Source organism: Vulpes vulpes, chromosome 7 (genome assembly GCF_048418805.1).
Source record: "Vulpes vulpes isolate BD-2025 chromosome 7, VulVul3, whole genome shotgun sequence".
Classification (NCBI taxonomy): domain Eukaryota; kingdom Metazoa; phylum Chordata; class Mammalia; order Carnivora; family Canidae; genus Vulpes; species Vulpes vulpes.
The window spans coordinates 112,814,304-112,835,881 of record NC_132786.1 but is presented as its reverse complement, the minus strand read 5'-3'; the positions used below and the strand labels follow the sequence as shown (position 1 = coordinate 112,835,881).

Genomic DNA, 21,578 nt, shown 5'->3' with positions numbered 1-21,578 from the left:
CAGCCAGTTCACAATGGCCAAGCAGTGAAGCCGACTGTGGCTTGTGTATCTTCCTTTGCATCATTTTAACCTGGCAGGGGTGGGGATGGGGGACTGTATTTGAGAGCAGTGGCAGCACTGCCTGCTCAGCACAGCCCTCTACTTTCCTTCTATCCAGGAAGGGTTCTTGAGTTCCCCATGCTCAAAAGTGGAAGGGTCAAAAGTGATTGGCTCTTCATTTCATCTTCTAGAATTCTTGGAGAGTCAAATTGGTACAAGCAAAATAAAAGCTTATTGATTTATGGGTCTGTTGTTTCCTGAGAAAGCTTCCTCTCCCCAGCCTTTACATTTTGTTGTATATATATAATATATATGTTTTTTTCCTCTTAACTCCTTAGATTGTAGTTCATCTCACTGAAGACCTGCTTTCCCGAGCTTCAATGACAGTGGTAAATGGGTGCCCGACACTGACCATCAATGTTTCCACTGCACGTGAGCACTGGCTGGAAGGAATGCTGAGGCATGAAATAGGTAGGGGCAGCCCTTCTCCATTTGTTCACTTGTAGTATCAGAAATGAGCTGCAAAGAAACATTCTTTTATAAGGTTTTTTTTTTTCTTAGCGGTACTTGGCAAAAGGTAATAAAATTGTTAGGTTTCACTTGAACTAAGATATTAATGTCTCACTTCAAATGAGATTTTTTAGGATACTGTGTAACTGTATTAAGCTTGGAAAGTCCTTTAACTCCTGGATTTCAGTTCCCCCACATTTCTGAAACTGAGGGAAATGGAACTCAGTGCCCTCTGAGATTCTTTTCAATATCAAGTCTATGATTCTTCCCCTTAAAATAGATGCTATAAAAGTTGAACCTCTTCGAATAAGACGTGTGATCCTTCTGAAGGCAGAGTACCTCCTTCAGAAGGCTTTAGAGTCAGGTCATTTTCCACTTTGTTTTGATTCCTAGGTACACATTAATTTGGTTTTAGAACTGTTGGTAGAATCTTTTTTGGATAAGAATTAAAATGAAAATGTCATTTCCTGTTTTTTTACGCACCTTTTCTTCTCCATAGGCACACATTATTTTCGAGGTATTAACAACCTTCAGCAACCATGGAACAGTTGGACTGGCCGTAAAAAACATGAGCTAAAGCCAAACAATCCCACAGAGGAAGGACTGGCAAGTATTCACAGTGTCCTTTTTAGAAAAGACCCCTTTTTATGGAGGGCTGCCCTCCTCTACTACACTGTTTATCGAGCCAGCCAAATGTCTTTTTGCGAACTCTTCAAAGATATTGGAAAATTTGTCAAGGACCCCAATACGAGATGGGATTATTGTGTACGGGCCAAGAGGGGATGGACTGATACTTCTCAGCCAGGTGGGTGTCTCTTGACTACAGATTTGCTGACGTATGGTTAGTTGTCTGTTGATTTTGATTACATGTTTATCCACTGATCAGAGAAACCATTCACTTAGAAAAAAGTAAACCTTTGTTACTTGAGGTCAGTGCTAATTTTCCCAAACCACATTTTGTTAGCATTCTTTTTCAGATCTCATTTTGAAAAATTTCAGACCTACAGAAGAATGGAAATGATAGAAATAACACTCATAATACCCATTCTATAGATTCACCAATTGTTAACATTTTGCCAGTTCTTTTTCTTGCTCTGATTTTAAAAACAGCTTTGCTGAGATATAATTCACATGACATATAGTTTGCCCATTAAAATGTACAGTCCATGGGTTTTTAGAATATTCATGGGAGTTGTGCAGCTATCACCACTATCTAATTCTAGAACATTTTCATAACCCCAAAAAGAAACCTGTACTCATTAACAGCCATTCTCCATTTCTTCTTTACCAAGCTCCCAGCTCTAAGTAACCATTAATCTACTTTTATAGATTTGCCCCTATTGGACATTTCATACAGATGGGATCATATAATATATAATCCTTTGTGTCTGGCTTCTTTCACTGATCATAATGTTTTTAAGGTTCATCCCTATGGTGGCATATATCGGTATTCAGTCCTTTTTACTGCTGAATAATGTTCTATTGCATATATAGAACACATTTAATTTTTTTACTCACCATTAATGGACATTTAAGTTGTTTTCACACTCTTTAGCTATTATAGTGTCACCATGAACATTTGGGTAAAAGTTTATATTTTTAATTCTCTTGGGTATATACTTAGGAGTAGAATTGTTTGGCATATGGTAACTCTCTGTTTAACCTTTTGAGGAACTGCCAGAATGTTCTCCAAAGTGAATGCAACATTTTTTATTCCCACCAGCAGTATATGGGGTTCTAAGTTTTCCACATCCTCACCAATGCTTACCAATACTTATATTTTCATTTTTTGAATTATTATTATAATGGTCCTAATGGGCATCTCATTGTGATTTCTTGCTTTAATTTTTTAATTGTTTAAAAATTCCAGTGTGATTAATAACACCAGTACAGTGTTCTATTAATTTCAGGGGTACAATATAGTGGTTGTGCTTATCATGATAAGTGTACTCAGAATCCCCTTCACCTATTTCACCCAAACCCTCACCTACCTCCCTGCTGGTACCCAATCACTTTGTTCTTTATATTTAAGAGTCTGGTTTTTTATGTTTTTCTTTCTTTGTTTTGTTTCTTAAATTCTATATATAAGTGAAACTCTATGGTACTTCTCTTTCTCTGACTTATTTTACTTAGTATTATACACTCTAGATCCATCCATGTTGTTTCAAATGGCAAGATTTCATTCTTTTTTTTTTTTTTTTTAGATTTTATTTATTTATTCATGAGAGAGAGAGAGAGAGGCAGAGACACAGGCAGAGGGCGAAGCAGGCTCCATGCAGGGAGCCCGATGTGGGACTCGATCCCAGGTCTCCAGGATCACGCCCTGAGCTGAAGACAGGTGCTAAATCACTGAGGCACCCAGGGATCCCAAGATTTCATTCTTTATTATGATTAATAATCCAGTATATGTGTGTGTCTGTGTGTATATACATATGTATGTTTGTATATAAAAACACATACATAAACACACACCACATCTTCTTTATCCATTCATCTACTAGTATACAGGTTGCTTCCATAATCTGGCTATTGTAAATAATGCTTCAGTAAACATAGGGGTACATATATCTTAAAATTTGTGTTTTTGTACTCTTTGGGTAAATACCCGCTGATGCGATTACAGTATTATATGGTAATTCTGATTTTTTGAAGAACATCATACTGCCTTACACTGTAACTGCATCAATTTGCATTCCCACCAACAGTGCATCAGGGTTCCTTTGGTGCATTCTCACCTTGTTTCTTGTGTTTTTGATTTTAGCCATTTTGACAGGTGTGAGGCGATATCTTATGGCTTTGATTTGCCTTTCCCTAAAGATAAATGATGTCAGGTATCTTTTCATGTGTCTGTTGGCCATTTGTAGGTTGTCTTTTTAAAAAAATTTATTTAAATTCAATTTAACATGTAATGTATTATTTTTAGAGTTAGAATTTAGTGATTTATCAGTTGCATATAATACCCAGTGCTCATTATATCAAGTGTCCTCATTAATGCCCATCTCACCCAGTTACCCCATTTCCCCACTGCCTCCCCTCTAGCATGTGTGTCTTTATTTTTTTTTTTAAAGATTTTATTTATTTATTCATGAGACACAGAGGTAGAGACATAGCAGAGGGAGAAGCAGGCTCCCTGGGAGGAGCCTGATGGGGGACCCTCTGATCATGCCCTGAGCCAAAGGCAGACCGCTTCGGTGGTTCAACTGCTGAACCACCCAGGCATCCCCTTTTTTAGAAAAATGTCTGTTCGTGTCTTCTGCCCACTTTTAATTGGATTATTTTTAATTGGGTTATTTAGTGCCAATAGTTTATTTTTGCTTTTGCTTCCCCCTTGCCTCAGGAGACCTATCTAGAAAAATGTTGCTATGGCCAGTGTCAAATTATTGCGTCGTTCTCTTCTATGATTTTTGTAGTTTCAGGTCTCACATTTAGGTACTTAATTCATTTTGAGGTTATTTTTATGTTTAGAGTAAGAAAGTGGTCTTGTTTTCCCAACATCATTTGTTGAAGATACTTTTTCCTGTTACATGTTCTTGCCTCCTTTGTCAAAGATTAATTGACCATATTATCATGGGTTTGTTTCTGGGCTATTCTGTTCCAGTGATCTATTGTGTCTGTTTTTGTGCCAGTACCATACTATTTTGATTACTAGAGCTTGGTAATGTATCTGGAAATCTAGGATTATGATAACCTCCAGTTTTATTATTTTTCAGATTATTTTGACTCTTGGGGGTCTTATATGATTCCATACAGATTTTAAGACTATTTGTTCTGGTTCTGTGAAAAATGCTATTGATACTTTGATAGGGATTGCCAAGTAGTATGGACATTTTAATATTATTCTACAAATCCGCAACCATGGAATATCTTTCTATTTGTGTCATCTTCAGTTTCTTTCATCAGTGTTTTATAATTTTCAGAGTACAGGTCTTTCACCTCTTTGGTTAAGTTTATTCCTAGGTATTTTATTATCTTTGGTGCAATTGTAAATGGGATTTTCTTTCTTAATTTCTCTTTCTGCTGCTTTGTTATTTGTGTGTAGAATTTTTATATATTGATTTTGTATCCTACAACCTTACTGAATTCATTTATTAGTTCTAGGAGACTTGGTGGAGTCTCTATGTTATATTAAGTTGATGGTCACTTAAGTTTGAACCCATATAAAAAGCATTAAATTTGTACTTCTCACCACTTGTTAGGTATGTGGAGTCATACTTCACATCCCTTTATTTTATGAATCCTTTGATTTTTATAGATTTGCTTAATTTTACTGCTTTTGTGCTTCCTACTTTTCTTACTCATGCCTATGGTCTTTCCTTTCTGCTCAGAGAGTCACCTTTAATATTTCTTGTAAGGCTGGTTTAGTGTCATGAATTCCCTTAATTTTAATTGTCTCAGAAACTCTCTCTCCTTCTATTTTGAATGATGGCATTGCTGGATTGAGTATTCTTGTTTGCAAGTTTTTTCCCCAGCACTTTGATTATATATCATGCCACTCTCTTCTTGCCTGCAAAGTTTTTGCTAAAAAAATCAGCAGATAGTCTGATAGTTTTATGGGGTTCCCTTGTATGTAACTGTTTTCCTTTTCCTTGCTGGTTTTAAAATTCTCTCTTAAAAAATAAGTAAAATTTTCTCTTGATCTCAATTTCTTGACATTGTAATTACTGTGTGTCTTGGTGTGGACCTCCTTGGGTTGATTTTATCAGGGGCCACTTGTACCTCCTGGATCTGGATTTCTGTTTCCTTCTGCAGATTAGGGAGGTTTTCAGCTATTATTTCTTCAGCTTTTCTGCCCTCTTCTCTGTCTTCGCCTTCTTAGGATCCTTTTAATGAGAAGATTATTATGCATAAAGGTGTTGCTGAGTTCCTTTAATCTAGTTTCATTTTTTATTATTCATTTTCCTCTCTTCTGTTCAGCTTCTTGCTTTCCCATTACTCTGTTCTCCAGTCACTGATCCATTCTTCTGCTTCCTCTAGTCTATTTATTCTGTCTACTGTATTTTTCATATCAGTTATTGAGTTCTTCATCTCTGATTGGTTCTTTATGTTTTCTTTTTGTTGAGGGTCTTACTGAGATACTCCATTCTCAAGTCTGTGAATATCTCTACGACATTTAAATTCTCTGTCAGGGGGATCCCTGGGTGGCTCAGTGATTTAGTGCCTGCCTTTGGCCCAGGGCATGATCCTGGAGTCCCGGGATCGAGTCCCACATCGGGCTCTCTGCATGGAGCCTGCTTCTCCCTCTGCCTGTGTTTCTGCCTCTCTGTATCTCTGTGTATCTCTTATGAATAAATAAATAGAATCTTAAAAAAAATAAATTCTCTGTCAGGCATATTGCATAAACAGTTTTGTTTAGCTCTTTTGCTATAACTTTGTCCTGTTCTTTTATTGGGGAAATATTCCTCCGTCTTCTCATTTTTTCTGACTCTCTGTAGTCTGTGTTAGGAAAGTCAGCTACATCTGTCTCCTGCACTTGAGAGAGTGGCCTGGTAAAAAAGAGATTCTGTAGTGCTGTGTAGTTGGGGCAGGGCACATGATGCTAGGAAGATCCACAGTGGTCTGCTGGAGGGGACATATAGCTGTCTGGAAAAACTTCTGTGGAGGCCAGGTTGGAGGGGATGGGGCAACAGAAGATTGCAGGGGTAGGTCTGCTGTGTGATGTATCTAGGCTGGGGCGGGAAGAGGAATGGCACCTAACACTCTTTTTCTTAGAGCAGTCTCCTAAAGATCCCTACCCCTCCAGCCCACATTCTGAGATTAGTAAATATATCTCCTTCCCATATCCCCTAACTAATGCTATTTCTATACTGTATCTCTGTGGGGCTGGTTGTTATGCGGACTCTTTACAGGCGGGGACTCAGTTTTCTGTTGCCCTCTGGGTCTCCCAAAGTTGAGCTTGGTGATTTTTAAACTTCTGTGTTAAGTCCCACTTACTATCAGAACTCATGAAGTTAGGCCCTCTGGCTTTCAAAGCCAAATATTATAGGGATTTGTCTTTGCAGTATGGGTCCCTTATGTTGGGGGTTCTGGTATGGGGTCTGCTCCTCTTCCTTCTCTGTGCTTGCAGTGTCCCTCTCTCCCTTCTCCATGCTTACTGTGTCCTCTCCTAAGAATAGTCTCTTGGGTTAATTTGGTTTCTAACCACATCTCTGCTCTTTTTACCCTTTACAGTGTGGTCTTTTCTCTTCATTTAGCTGTGGAGAGTCTGTTCTGCTAGTCTGTTGGTTGTTTTCTGGGTTATTTACACTGATGTGGGTATTAATAACACAAATTGAGCTTAGGATCCTCTTTCTCAACCATTTTCCCCGTAAGTCCGGTCTCATTGGAGTTTTGATTTGCATTTCCCTGATGACTTAATGATGTTGAGCATCTTGTGTTTTTCATAGTCCTTTGCATATTTTCTGTGGAGAACTGTTTAGACCCTTTTTCCTTTTCTATGTTATTTTTTTTTTGTTATTGAGTTATGAGTTCTTTGTATATTCTAATTACAAATCTGAGATATGATTTACAAATATTTTCTCCCATTCTGTGGGTTGTCTTTACTTTCTTGATAATATTCTGTGACTTTTTAAAAGTAAACTGTACACTTGATATTTTATTCCTCAACACTTGAGCATGCATGTCCTGAGAATAAAGACATTCTTCTAACACAATATCATTATCATACTTAAGAAAGTGAGCACTAATTCAGCAACAACTAATGCAAAATATTTGGGTTTCCCAACTATTTAAAAAAAATATATGCTTGGGGATCCCTGGGTGGCTCAGCAGTTTGGCGTCTGCCTTTGCCCCAGTGCATGATCCTGGAGTCCCGGGATCGAGTCCCACGTCGCGCTTCCTTCATGGAGCCTGCTTCTCCTCTGTCTGTGTGTCTGCCTCTCTGTGTCTCTCATGAATAAATAAAATCTTAAAAAATAAATAAATAAAAATATGCTTGATAGCTATTTTTTTAAAAAATCTAGATCTAGGGGTGCCTGGGTGGCTCAGTCAAGTAAGCCTCTGCCTTTGGCTCAGGTCATGATCTTGGGGTCCTGAGATCAAGCACCTTATTGGGCTTCCTGATAAGGAGGGAGTCTGACGCTTCTCCATCTACCTCTCTTCCCCACCCTCCCCACTTGTGCCCTCTGCTCTCATGCTCTTTCAAATAAATAACATCTTTAATAAAAAAATAAAAATCTAGATCCAGTCAGGACCCATGGATTATTTTGGTGGCTGTGCCTCTTCAGCTTCTTTAATATGGAGCAGTGTGTTCCAACTTTTTTTCTCTTTCATGATACTTTTATGTAGAGTCCAGGCTGTTCTTAGAGAATGGCCACAATCTGATGAGATAATCATGATTAAATTCTGTATAAGTGTGTTGGTCAAGAATACTACTAAATGATATTAGATCACACGGCAGAACGACAATGACCATTATCATCATCTTGCCATTCATTACAGATGCTAACTTTGATCCTTGTTTCAGATGGGGATTGCAAGTCTGTTCTTTTCTAAAAATACATTTTCGTTTTTAATTAATCTGTGAGGTGATAGATATTGTGTGACTACCCTATTTCTTAACAGCATTTCATCTCATGGTTTTAGCATCCATCAATGATCTTTGCTTGTCAGTTTCACTGGAGATTTCTAGCATTTTTATTATTTTTATTACTTAAAATAAAGGCAAGGAGTATAGTCACAGTGCCTATTGATCTTCACAAACAGTTCTCGTTCTAAGTAAGTATGTGCTACTCTAATGGAAAGTTTAAAAGTTTTTGTCAGCTTCAAGACTTCAAATTGCCCACAGAAATTTTGGTGTGTTTTTAATAAAATAATAAGTAGATTATAAGGCAATACAAAAATGCTTTTGAGAAAAGGACAGGAATTAGGAAATGTTCATTTAAAAGTCATTTTAAGATTACATCAGCAACTTTTCTTCTAAAAGTATTTAAAACTATTTGAAGCTTTGAAATACCCCCAGTCTGTGGGTTACCAGCCCAGTCCACATTAAGAACTACCTGTGATGTGGTTGTTTGAAAGTGTGATGTCCGAGAGCCAGGACCAGGCAAGATCAGAACCAGAGAAGAGGAAGACTGTCCTCTGCCTTTCATGTATGCAAAGACACTCTAGGCTCAGTTTCATATCAAAAGTGTGTTGTCATTTCCCATCTCCTTTACAGATCAGCTTGTCTGTATTTTAGTGCTCTATACTCAGAGGCACAGAGCTTTCATATTGCATGTCATGTTAGTCTGGTTTTTTCTTCACATTTAAAAAAATTTTATTGAGAGAGAGAGAGTGCAAGTGAGCAAGCAGGGGAGAGGGGATTGAGGGAGAATCTCCCATCAGACTCCCCACAGAGCACAACCAGGGGCTCAGTCCCACAACCCTGAGATAATGACCTGAATCAGAATCAAAAGCTGGATGCTCAACTGAGTCATCCAGGTGCCCCCACATAACTTTTTTAAAGAAAACTGTTTATTACTAAAAATTTTTAATTTAAAAAAATTGCAGATTTCAAAAGAAAAATGATTAATATGATGTGCCCTTATTAAGCATCACTTAATCTTAGTGATTATCAACATTTCCTACCTGTGGTTCATCTATTCTTCAAAGTTCTGTTGTCCTGTAGTATTTTAAAGTCAATTCCAGACATAATGTCCTTTTACCTGTAAGTATTTCAATATGTATCTAACTGATAAGGACAGTTTTATTCCCCCTGAAAAGTAGGAATAGCTCATGAGATCTGAGCCTGGTTTTAAAAATGTCCCACTTTTTCTCTGTAATTCCCATGCTATTAGCATACCTAAAAATTATTAATTTCTTAATGTATGACATAATTTGATAGAACTTTAGTCCATTTAATAGAGAAGAATTTTAGAATAAATTTATACAAGTTATGTCAAGGTGGCAGAAAAGTTTTCTTTGTAAGTGGAATACTCTTGTAACTAGGCTCAGATCTCATGAGTTTTTGTTTTCTTCTTCCATATTTTCTTCTATTTTTAAACCTCCATATTAAAATTCGGTTCTAATCGTTGTTTCATATGGAAGAAGAGTATCAGTATCATCTATAGCTATTTATAATGGGGTAAGGGTTAGTATTTTTAAAACCCAGAAGTTTTTTGAGATCCCATATTTCCACATTGCCCCCTGTGAAACTTACTACTCTATAGCCATCCACCCTGCTGCTCCAAGTGCCTCCATGCACATGGGAGTTCAGGTTATGATCAAATGGTGGGAGTGCAGATGACATATTTATAAGAGTCACAGATTTTTAATTATTGTTTCTTTATAATTAGAAAAAAATGCTCTTTAATTATGGGAATGGGGATCTGGGAAGAAGAAACTCTTAAAGGGAAGGTAACAGTCTGCACATTATCCTGGTACTTCTAAGACCTTGCATTTTATGTTATGAAGATGGATAATTCTAATTTGCCATGTTTATTTTTATTTAGGACTGATGCCTACAGTAAAGGGTATGCATTAGTATCTAATTACTTAGTGATTTTTTTAGATATCAGAAAATAAAAGCTATTGTATTCCTCCAGGGTGCTTCAGTAAAGATCAGGTATACTTGGATGGTATCCTGCAAATCCTCCGATACAGAGAGACCATTGACTTTCATCTACTGACTGCTCTGGGGAAGGTGAGTGAAACCAATGGCATGTAGCCTCCAACATACCAGGTCATCATTCCTCAGGCTCAATTTAATGATTAAATAGGGTTCAGATTCAAATTGTTGGTATACTATGTGTGTTAGGGTAAGTTTCCTTTATGTGGTAACTGGAGGGAAGAAATAATGGTTGTCACAAAACCAAACTGCAAAATTTCTTTGAAGGGAATAGGAAATTTGGCAATGTATTATATGGTTTTATTTTATTTATTTTTTTGGTTTTATTTTTATATACATGTTTTCTAAAGCATTTTAGAGTAAGCTGCAAGTATAACACTTCCCCCTTTCATCCAACATGACTATGTGATTTTCTTAAGAAATGGATCACTGATTCAGTATAGTATCTGAAAAATAGTCTACTTAATTTTTCTCAGATTATTCTTAAAATGTCCTTTGTAGCTATTTTTTTGAGAGGATTCAATGAGGATTCATACCTTGCATTTGGTTATAATATTAATCTTTTAATCTGTAACAGTCTGCTTTGTACCACCCCCAACTGAATCATTTTGTTTTTCCTGACATAAGAGTCCAGGACAGCTTTCTCGAGAAACCCTACAGTCTGGATTATCATTTGTTTTCTTGCAGTTAGATTCAGGTTAAATATTTTTACCAAGAATACTACATAAGTAACTTGTATATTTTACATTGCATCACATTAGAAAGCACATACATGATTTTGTCCTGTGATCAGTGATGTTGTTTGTTCACTTGGGTAAGTTACAGTCAGATCTCTCCCTTATAAAAGTTCCTTTCTTTTTTTATTAAATCAGTAATCTGTGGGGTAATACCTGAGAATGTACTCTTCCTTAACAACCTTTTGAGGAATGGTTTTAACATCCATTGATGATCTTTGCCCATATCAGTTAACTACACTAGTGGTAGCAAATAGAGAATTTCAAATTTAATTCAGTATTACTATGGACTTCCTGTTTTTTTATTCAGCCCTTCCAGTAGCTGCTCCTGTGTTTTAAAAAACATGTCACCTTGTTTTCTGGCAAAGTAAAATGTTCTGGGTCCATCTTACACTTTGTCTACCCAAATCTGAAATATTTTTCTGAGGAAGCCTTAATTCCTTTTAGTGAAAATGGTATTTAGAAAACTATGTGAGGACTAGGTGTGCTCATTACTACTGGAATATTGATGCTTCTAGGTCTTTCCAGTGAGCAAATCATATATTTGTTTTAAATCATAAGGGCATTCTAATTCAAATGAGACACTGCAAGTTTTTTACACTTCCCTTCGCATTCCATACACATCTCCTTTATCTTTAAATGAGAACTGTATTTACCAACTGCAATATTATAATATTATATTATATTTACTCATTCTTTCCTATAATAAACTCAGGATAGTTTAAGAATTACTGCTACTAAACAGTGGTCATACAAAGAAATCAAAGAGGAAATCAGAAATTACCTGGAGATGAATGAATATGAAAACACAATGGCCCAAAACCTTTGGGACACAGCAAAAGCAGTTCTAAGAAGGAAGTTTATAGTGATACAGGCTTACCTTAAGAAACAAAATCTGAAAACAACCTAACCTTACACCTAAAGGAACTACAAAAGAAAGCCCAAAGCTAGTAGAAGAAATACAGACTGAAAAACAGTAGAAAAGATCAGTGAAACCAGGATATGTTTTTTTTTTTTAAGATAAAATTATCAATTTATCTTAACATTTAGCCAGACTCATTAAGGAGAGAGGACTCAAATCAGAAATGAAAGAGGAGAAATAACCAATACCACAGAACTACAAAGAAAATATTTTGAAAAATTACATGCCAACAAACTGGGCTATCTAGAAGAAATGGATAAATTCCTAGAAATATACAATCCTCTGAAACTGTATCAGGAAGAAGTATTTTATTTTTGGAGATTTTATTTGCTTAAGAGTGAGAGAGCAGAAGCCAGTGAGGAGAGGGAGAGGGAAAAGCAGACACCCCACTGAGTAGGGAGCCCATTGCAGAGCTCAATCCCAAGATCCCGGGATCATGACCTGAGCTGAAGGCAGATGCTCAACCACTGAGCCACCTAGGCTCCCCGAAGTAGAGAATTTTAACAGACTGATTACTAGTAATGAAACTGAATCAGTGATAAATGAATTCCTAACAAACAAAACTCCTAACACCTAGGGCCACATAGCTCCATGGATGAATTCTACCAAATACAAATAAATGTAACTGTCAAACTCTCCCAAAAAATAGAAGAGGGAGGAAAATTTCCAAATTCATTCTACAAGGCCAGCATTATCCTGATACTAAAACCAAAGTCACTACAAAAAAAAGACTACAGGTCAGTATTTCTGATAACATAGATGTAGAAATCTTGCACTGAGACAATCATTCACCATGATGAGGTGGGATTATTCTTGGGATGTAAGGGTGGTTCAGTATTCACAAATCATTCATGCTACATCGCATCAATAAGAATAAAAATATTTCAGTAGATAAGGAAAAAGCAAAGTATAACATCCATTCATGATAAAAACTCTTGACAAAGCAGGCTTAGAGGGAGCTCAACATAATAAAGGCCCACAGCCAACATGATAACCAACAATGAAAAATTGAAAGTTTTCCATATACCCTAAGATCAGGATGTCCATTCTTACCCTTTGTATTCAGCATAGTATTAGGAGTTCTAGCTGCAGAAGTCAGACAAGAAAAACAAATAAAAGGCATCTACGTTAGTAAGAAAGAAGTTTTAAAACCATCAGTATTTACAGATGGCATGATACTATATACAGAAAACCCTAAGGACTGTACCAAAAAACTATTAGAATAAATGAACTCAGTATAAATTACAGGGTACAAAGTTAATATACAGAAATCTGTTGCATTTCTGTACAATAACAGAGCAGAAAGAGAACTAAGAAAACGGTCTCATTTATCATGCCAAAAAGGATAAAATACCTAGAAATAAATTAACCAATTTATTTCATTGATGAAAGAAATGGATTGAATTAATTTTGTTAAAATGTCCATACTACCCAAAGCAATCTACAGCTTTAGTCAATCCCAGTCAAAATACCAGTAGCATTTTTCACAGAACTAGAATAAATAATTCTAAAATTCGTATGGACCACTAACAACCTCAAATACCAAAGCCTTCTTAATGAAGAAGCAAGCTAGAAGTATAATAGCCTCAGATTTCGAGATATATTATAAAACTATAGTAATTGAAACAGTATGGAATTGATACAAAAATAGATACATAGATCAATGGAACCGGGATAGCCTAGATCATTTAATCTGGAACAGAAGCAGAGTATACAGTGGGGAAAAAACATTTCCCTCAATAAATGGTGCTGGGAAAACTGGACAGCTTTATGCAAAATAATGAATGTGGACCACCCTCTTACACCATAAAAATAAACTCAAAATGGATTACACACCAAAAACCTAAAAGGAAACACACAGTTATGTCTTGGACATGTTTATGGCTATGTCTCCTCAGTCAAGGAAGGAAGAAAAAAAATTAGTAAACCACACCAGTATCAACAACAAACCTATTTTCATTACATGTAGTAGTGTAAATACTCAAGAAGCACTTGGGAGGCTCAGTTGATTAAGCATCTGCCTTCAGCTAAGGTCATGGTCCTGGGGTCCTGGAATCAAGCCACATGTCCCACTCCCTGCTCAGCGGGGAGTCTGCTTCTCCCTCTCTCCCCACTGCTTATGTTCTTTCTCTTTCAAATAGATTTATCTTTTAAAAAAAACTTAATAAAGTATAAGTGAACATGATTTCTTTATTTAAAGCCATTCTACTGAATCAGGAAGAGTGTTGATCAGAGAACAGTAATTTTTAAATCTAGCCATGTTTTGGAGTTTAAAGGTGCAATGCTAACATATAGAACTTAAAAACTTTCATCTATAAACTCTAAATACCTGTGAAAGACTGGCTTCTTATATAAGGAAATGAAAAAGATCTGAAATTTTATAAAATACTTGCTTACAAAAATTCAAAATAAAAGAATTTAACATAAAACAATTTTATTTCTGAAATTAAATAGAAATGGAATTTGATATATAATTGTGCTGAATTTCCAAATTCAGTAATATGACATTTATATTCTGGCTAGTTCCTGGGTTCTTTCATTAAAATTTAGCCAGAACATTTGTTTAGGTTTGGAGTCTCTCACATATGTATGAAGTTTAGTTGTGTAATTTCTAGACAAACTGAGCATAGGTCCAAGATAGAATGTTAAATACTGACTTGATTTTTTTTATATGGTCATGGTATGAGCAGGCAGATAAATACATTTTCTTTTTTAGTTGCAGCAGTGGAAGTGGGGGGAGAGAATTTCGAGCAGGCTCTATGCTCGGTGTGTGAGCCCAATGCAGGGCTTGGTGTTACAACTCTGAGATCATGACCTGAGCCGAAATCTAGAGTCGAGCACTTAACCTACTGAGCCACCCAGGTGCCCCAGTACATTCTTATTTAATACAGTAAAGGAAAGGAAGCCACTGATTTTTGTTATTTTGTAGATATTAAAATAATTTGAAAAAGAGTCCTCATAAAGTTTTTCTTAAGACTCAGGCAAGAAGTTACTTACAATGAAAAATTAACCCCTCTTCCTTTTTTCAGGTCTCTTATGAAGATGTGGATCGCCTAAAAGGATTGGCAGTTATTGAAAACATGAGGGTCCCTCATTTCCTGCAGGATCATGACCGATACATGGAGCATTTAGAGAAAATCATGGAAGTGAATGAACTGACCGACAGGGAACTGAAAGATCTTATATATTAATCAGCATTCTTGCAGACATAGCTAAGCTATACCTCTATGTAAATTACCCGTTAGGTGCAGTTAGCACCAGTAAGTATATTTATAAAAGAAGAATGACTGTTTACATGAGTTTTCTGAAGATTGATCTGCAGTATTCAGCTGAGTTTTTTAAAGGTTAAGTACAAACTTTAAACTGCTTCCCTAACATGTTTCTGTAGGCTGCAGCGGAAAAGTTCCTCCCATTTTTCTCTGAATCTTGAGTCCTAAGAAAATACTACTGGTGAGTGTTTTTGAAGAAGCTTGGTCAAATTGAGTGATAGGCTGCCTGGGCAGTAAGCACAGCTCCTTAGTGCTTCTGCTTGAGTGCCAAGACCAGCCCTGACTAGAGAGTGAATTCCATTGTTGTTTGAACTCCCAAGATTGTATTGTATTTGAAAAATAATGGTAATACTCCTTTGAAAAATTAGTTTTGTCATTCTCCCCAAAGCTAGCTATATCTAAGATTTCTTATTTCTCTTATATGTTAAGAAATGTTAAATAGAGGGGAAAAGTAGTTTTGAAAAGTTTTCATTAGTTATTTTCCACATTGTTTCACCTTATCAGTTTATAGGAACTAAATTAGAGAATTACCTCATTTTGTCCAGTTATTTCTCCACTAAACTTTATTTGCTGAAACATGTTATCCCTTCACGATTTTAACTAAGTTTTAGAGTCTTTCCCTCCCCATTCCTTTATATAAATGGTAAGTAAAAGTTCCAGAGAGGTTTGTCTACATAGATTAAAATAGCTGGGGAAGAGAGAAGCTACTCACCTTTTTATTCAGTGGAGCGACTAGCAAGACACAGTAGACAAATACAGTTCCTGTAGGCACTCGGTACTGACTAGGTCATGTCTGCCATAAAATTGACCATCTGAAAAATGGAATTCCTGGACATTGTTATTTGGTAAACTGGGCTTGTCATGTTGGCTAAGTATATTTTATCAAAATCTTTGACTTCATCAACCCAATAATGACAGTTTGAATTTCAAAAATGAGAGTTCTGTTTTGCTACATTTCCTCTGCTAAAAGTGTATACACTTAGCTTTGTATTTATCAATTTCAGTGTATAGTTGGATATGTATATATACTTGAGATCAAATGGTTCTTCAAACAATTTAATGGTCAGGAAGAGCACTGCTGTAAACATCCCATTCAAAATTGCTACTGTAATTTTTACCCAAAGCTATCTGAGAGTTGATCTTTACCTCATTTCAGGTTTAAATATGGTGCTAACACTGGTGAATATATACTGCAGACCTGGTCCACATTTGTTGCTAGAAAATGATTTTAGGAAATCTTATTCAGGCTAGGTTACGTGAGTTTTCTCATTCACATATTTAGAAGGGCTTGCCTCAAAGAAGAATCTTGCAGCAAGCAGGATATAGTCTAACTGGCACCTGGTGGTTCTTGCAAAGCCACACATCTCACCTTTGGTAAGCAGCAGGCCAGGCCCTTTGGAGCATCAAAGGCACCCACCATGTGCTATGATAGCTGGAGTGTGGCTTGTAGATCTCTGCAGGGTTGGAGTACATTGTGCCAACACTAACCAGATACTGGAAAACCACTCTTGACCCTTCAAGCATATTTCCTTGTAGCAGAGTCATCCAGTTTCAGCTTTGGTGTAGCATTTTCTAATTCATCTTCAAACTTATCAAAGATAAAACACGGTGAAAACCAGGTTTTATTAACTGGAATAGAAGTATAGACAGAAATGGCAATATTTATGTCCTGTGATTTAAGCCTAAATGCTTATAAACTCAACATTTGCAGGCAATAATACTGCTAATCTTATGTTACAGTAAAGGAAAATCACAGTAGCCTTAATATCCTGTTGGTAGGATTATTTACAGTGATTCTAGTCTCTGAATTTTAAAATGTGTATTCTCTATGTGATTTGGAAAAGGAAACACTTTCTTGCCTTACTGCTTTGGTATAAAGACAAAAAACAATACTATCCGGACAAAAAAAAACAAAACAAAAAAACCTTAAATCACATTGATTGTCTTAAGATATTTTTAAAAGTTAGCAATGAACCAAAAATAGTTTCAGATTAGCAGAATAATTAAAGATTTCTAAGCTTTGAAAGTTGAGATTGAAGATTTAATTAATGTTTATTCTTTCCTGAAATAGCATTAAGGTCAGTTTTGTTCCCTTGAAACTGAAGTTTTAATAAATATAAAACTATAGCAACAGTACTTAGGAGAATAGTTGAAGGTTGCATTAATTTTAATAGTTACTTGGTATAGGCTATTGATTAGGATTTCATCAGTCTTGTCCACTGTCATTCTAACGTATCAAATACAAATTCTGATAAACGGTTAGGTTTTCACATCAGATGGGACTCAAAGTAAAGTGTTTGTAGAAGTAAACCCATAAGTCTTCATTTCTTTATATTTTCACCTTTGTAAAAATGTTTAAAATTTGTATTGTGTTTTGTATATATCTGGACATTTTAGGTTAGGTTATAGTAGAATTAGCACTGAGGGTCTCAAATGAAATGTGTGAATATGTATGCATGCAAACTTCTGTTCTTTGAAAACTTAATTATATTTTTATTGTGGTATTTGTGTTTTTATTGTGTGGTAATTAGTGAAAAGTAGTTATTGATCATGTTTATCTTCTATCCTTAATACCCTGTTTATAAGGAAATACTTCACCTTTCCCCTAATTAGGTTAGCTTATACTCTCATGGGTGTAGAAAGAAGGGAATAGGAGAAAGGGATAATTTTGTCTTAATTTACTACCCTGTTAATAAGCAGCAGGCCAGGCCCTTTGGAGCATCAAAGGCACCCACCATGTGCTATGATAGCTGGAGTGTGGCTTGTAGATCTCTGCAGGGTTGGAGTACATTGTGCCAATGTACTATAAGTTCTATGCTTAGAACTTCCTAAGGAGTAGGATCTGTGCTGAGCCCTCTGATGAGGAAGACAAGAACTGTTCATAATCCAGTAAGGAAGAGTGGCACAGAATCACATTACAGCATGGCCATCTAATACCTAAAAAGTGCTACCAAAAGATCATAAACCATAATAAATAGGCCTGCTTGTGTGTCTGAAACAGAGAAGAATCACTTGCAAAGTGGTTTGTGTCCTCAATATTTTGTTACCACTCTTTGCAAGGCTTGTGTTTGCAATCTAAGCAGCTTTAGCCCAGGAGAAGGAGTAAACCACATGTACAGCTGCTTGGGTCACAGGCCTGGAGGAGATCCTTTTGGTCTTTGAATTTAAACCTTTACTTGTGAAATCTTGTCATCTGGCTTTGATTTCATCCATTTTTGTTCACTGATTCTAGTAGCTAAAGGAATTAATGTCTTGAGACTGTTGTCAGGATGTGAAATACCAATGTTTGTCAGTTAGCTCTATAAGAGCTTTAAGAAGACATAGAATTTTGAGAACACAGGAGGACCATATGGAGTGGAAGAAGGAGGATGGCCATCTCAAGGAAAAGAGAAATGCCTGGAACAGACCCTTCCCTACGACCCTTAGGAGAAACCAGACCTGTCTTGAACCTCTAAAGAAATTGTACCTAGTGAAAGAGGACAAAGCAAAGAGAACAGAAGTTTGACCACTGAGAAGAGACGACTGAGCATTGTACTTCTTCCCAGCCATCCAGTTATCCTTATTATAAACAACCAGCTTCAAAATTGATAACAACATGGGTGAATAAGATGTCCCTTATCTGTGCCCCTTCCCCAACCTCCCAATAATAATTTGGCATCCGTCCATGAACAAAAATGCTTTTGTGGGAGCTTTGGGATCCAGCAGCACATACCAAGCAAACCAGAAAGAATTTTGCCCACCCATGCATTGGGTAGTAAACAGATGTAGGTCCTGGCTTGGACCCAGCAGTAGCATATGAACAAGCTTCAACCCCTCTCAGTAGTGGTCTGCAAACCTCTAGAAAACACTAAATCTTAGGCAGTCACCCATGGACAAGAGAGTCTTTTTATTATAAGTCCCAGGTTTCCAACAGAAAAGTTTCAATATACCATTGAAGCCAAAAAATATGTTTAGATGCATTGAAGAGGAATAGTTTAGCTTCACTCGTCCCCCAAGTTGGGACAACTCAGAGCCAAGAGAGGTCTCAGCCTGTAATTTCTCCTATGGAAGGGAGAAAGCAAGTGAGTGAGTGTCCAGCTTCCCTAGCTGTGCAGGATACTACCTAACAGGCCCTTTTCACTCTGGTCCCATCCAGAGTACTGAATCATGATCCATATGACTAGGTGGTAGGAATAAACTTGGAGAGTAATAGGACTTTTGGAGGTCACAGACACAGAATCCACTAACTGCTTTACAGCCTCCATTACGAAGCTGGCTCTGAGCTAAGGATGCCTTACCCATGGATCTCCCTGATTAGCCCATGACAGCCCCCCAGTGCTTCATGCATCTCACACACACATACCCTGTGGCTGGCTCTCTGTGTGTACTCCCAACAGCATTGACAGCATGCTTTGGCAGATGCTAGTGAGCATGTGTGAAAAGCCAGCCCAAATTCATGGGCCAGAGAGGTCACTAACTTGAGTTTTAGCCCTGCCCTTGGGAAAGCAAAAGGAAGACTGTCAGCACTGAGCTTTGTCCATTGCAAAATTGAGAAGGCATATAAATTTAAGAATTTTGCCACAAAAGAAGCATGGAGGAGGCATATCCATAGATAGTCTGAGAGTCACAAATTCTTTACCAGAACTGATCAAAGGTATTTCTTTAAGATTTTCATTTATTTATTTTTAGAGAGTGCTCATGAGTGGGGTGGTGAGGCAGAGAGATCCATAAGCAGACTTCCTGCTAAGCACGGAGCCCACGTGGGGCTTAATCCCTGAGATCATGACCTGAGCTGAAATTAAGAGTCAGACACTTCACTGACTGAGCCACCCACACACTCCTAAAGGTATTTCTTGAAAATAGTAAAGGCTAGGAGGTAACTACTTCAAATACAAAAAATAATGCAAAACTCTAAGGAACATGAGAACTCAAGGAAACAGGACACCACCAAAAGATTATGATAATCTTCCAGTAACCAAACCCAAAGACATGGAGATCTGTTTATCTGACAAGAAATTCAAAATACCTGTTTTAAGGAAACTCAGTGAAGTACAAGAATACACAGAAAATTAAGTGAAATCAGGAAAACAATACATGAACAAAAAGTTTAACAGATGGAAATCATAAAAAAGGACAAAGCATACTCTGGAGTAGAAAAATATAGTGAATGAAATGAAAAATACAGTACACCAACACCAAAGGATCAAGTTTTTAAAAAAATGAATCTAAGAAGATGGGAATCTTGAAATTATCCAGTCAGGGGATCAGGGGAGAACAAAGAAAAAAAAGTGAAAGTGATGAAAATCTACATGATTTATAGGATACCATCAAAAGAAACAATTTGCAAATTACTGGACTTGCAGAAGGAGAGAAGAGGGAGAAAGGAGCAAAAAAATTACTTTAAAAAATAAGGCTAAAAAATGTCTTAAAACTTCCCAAATCTGAGAAGAAATTTGGATATCCATGTTCATGAATTCATAGGTTACCAAACATTCTCAGAAACCTTCCTCAAGACACATTATAATAAAACGACCAAAAATCAAAGAATCTGAAAAGCAGCGAGAGCAAAGAAGCTTATAACTTAAAAGGGAACCCCACGCTGTTGTCAGATTTCTCAGCACAAACCTTATAGGCCAGGAGAGAATGGGATGATATATTCAAAGTGCTGAAAGGAAAAAAACCAAACAACTGCTGAGGGTCAGCTGAGAAGATGGCTGAATAGGAGGGACCCGAAGCTCACCTTGCCCTATGGATACAACTAGCTAGCATTCATATCAGTGTGACTAACCCAGAAAAATCACCCCAAAACTGGCAGAACAAACTGTAACCAAACACTGGAAAGGGACCACATCAAAGAAGAAGGGCAACAAGGTAGTCTGGGAGCCAAAGAGACCATGACCATCCACTGTGGACAAGGAGCTAGTGACATGGAGAAGGGCAGAAAACAGACGTTCACTTTGGGGAGCCCACAAATGAGAATGAATCTCCATAATATATGCCTTTGAAAGTGAGAGGTGCCAAATTTTAGGAGTTCTTAAAACCAGTGACTTAAAGCCTGGAATTTAAAAAATCTTTGGGCTCAGCTCTGGGAGAGCCCTGGGGGCATCAGGAAGTTGAGTCCCTGCCCTTAGCTCAACAACAGCTAGACAAATGCTGGGGGCAGACAGAAGAAAATTTGCTCATTTCAGAGCATGGCTGGACAGATAGGAATCACAGATTCCTCCAGGGACAAAGGAGCTGGCAAGTTCCATTTCCCTCCTCCACCTCCCAGCATAAACAATGGGCACCTGCAGGAACCAGTGTACTGCCGACACTCATTAGCTAATTTGCTTGCACCGAGCCTCACTACCCCTGCTTCAGCAGATCTGTCCTTCCTACTGTAGCTTGTCTGATTCCCTGCACTGTGGGTCCCCCAGAAGACCTGCACAAACTCTGCCAACACTACATCTCCAGACCTGCATGTCTTGTGGAACCTCAGCCCCGGTAGTGGTGCAGCCAGGTCTCATTTTACAAGCAGAACACAGCATTAAAATGTTAAATGTTAAAATATGCCCCATCCCTGCTGGTGACCAACTACTGCT

The 21,578-nt window shown here is 37.2% G+C and overlaps 1 protein-coding gene across 3 annotated transcripts in view; it reads left to right on the top strand.

Moving 5' to 3' along the window:
* The window catches only part of MATCAP2 (microtubule associated tyrosine carboxypeptidase 2), a 62,879-nt gene extending 45,357 nt beyond the window's left edge, over positions 1-17,522 (top strand). For all 3 annotated transcript variants that reach the window (XM_072764736.1, XM_072764735.1, XM_072764734.1), the window contains 4 exons: positions 378-510; positions 1,049-1,354; positions 10,071-10,168; positions 14,779-17,522. In XM_072764736.1, the coding sequence (XP_072620837.1) occupies positions 378-510; positions 1,049-1,354; positions 10,071-10,168; positions 14,779-14,940 (699 nt within the window). In that variant the 3' untranslated portion in view covers positions 14,941-17,522. The remainder of the gene's footprint in view (positions 1-377; positions 511-1,048; positions 1,355-10,070; positions 10,169-14,778) is intronic.
* The last annotated feature ends 4,056 nt before the right edge of the window (positions 17,523-21,578 follow it).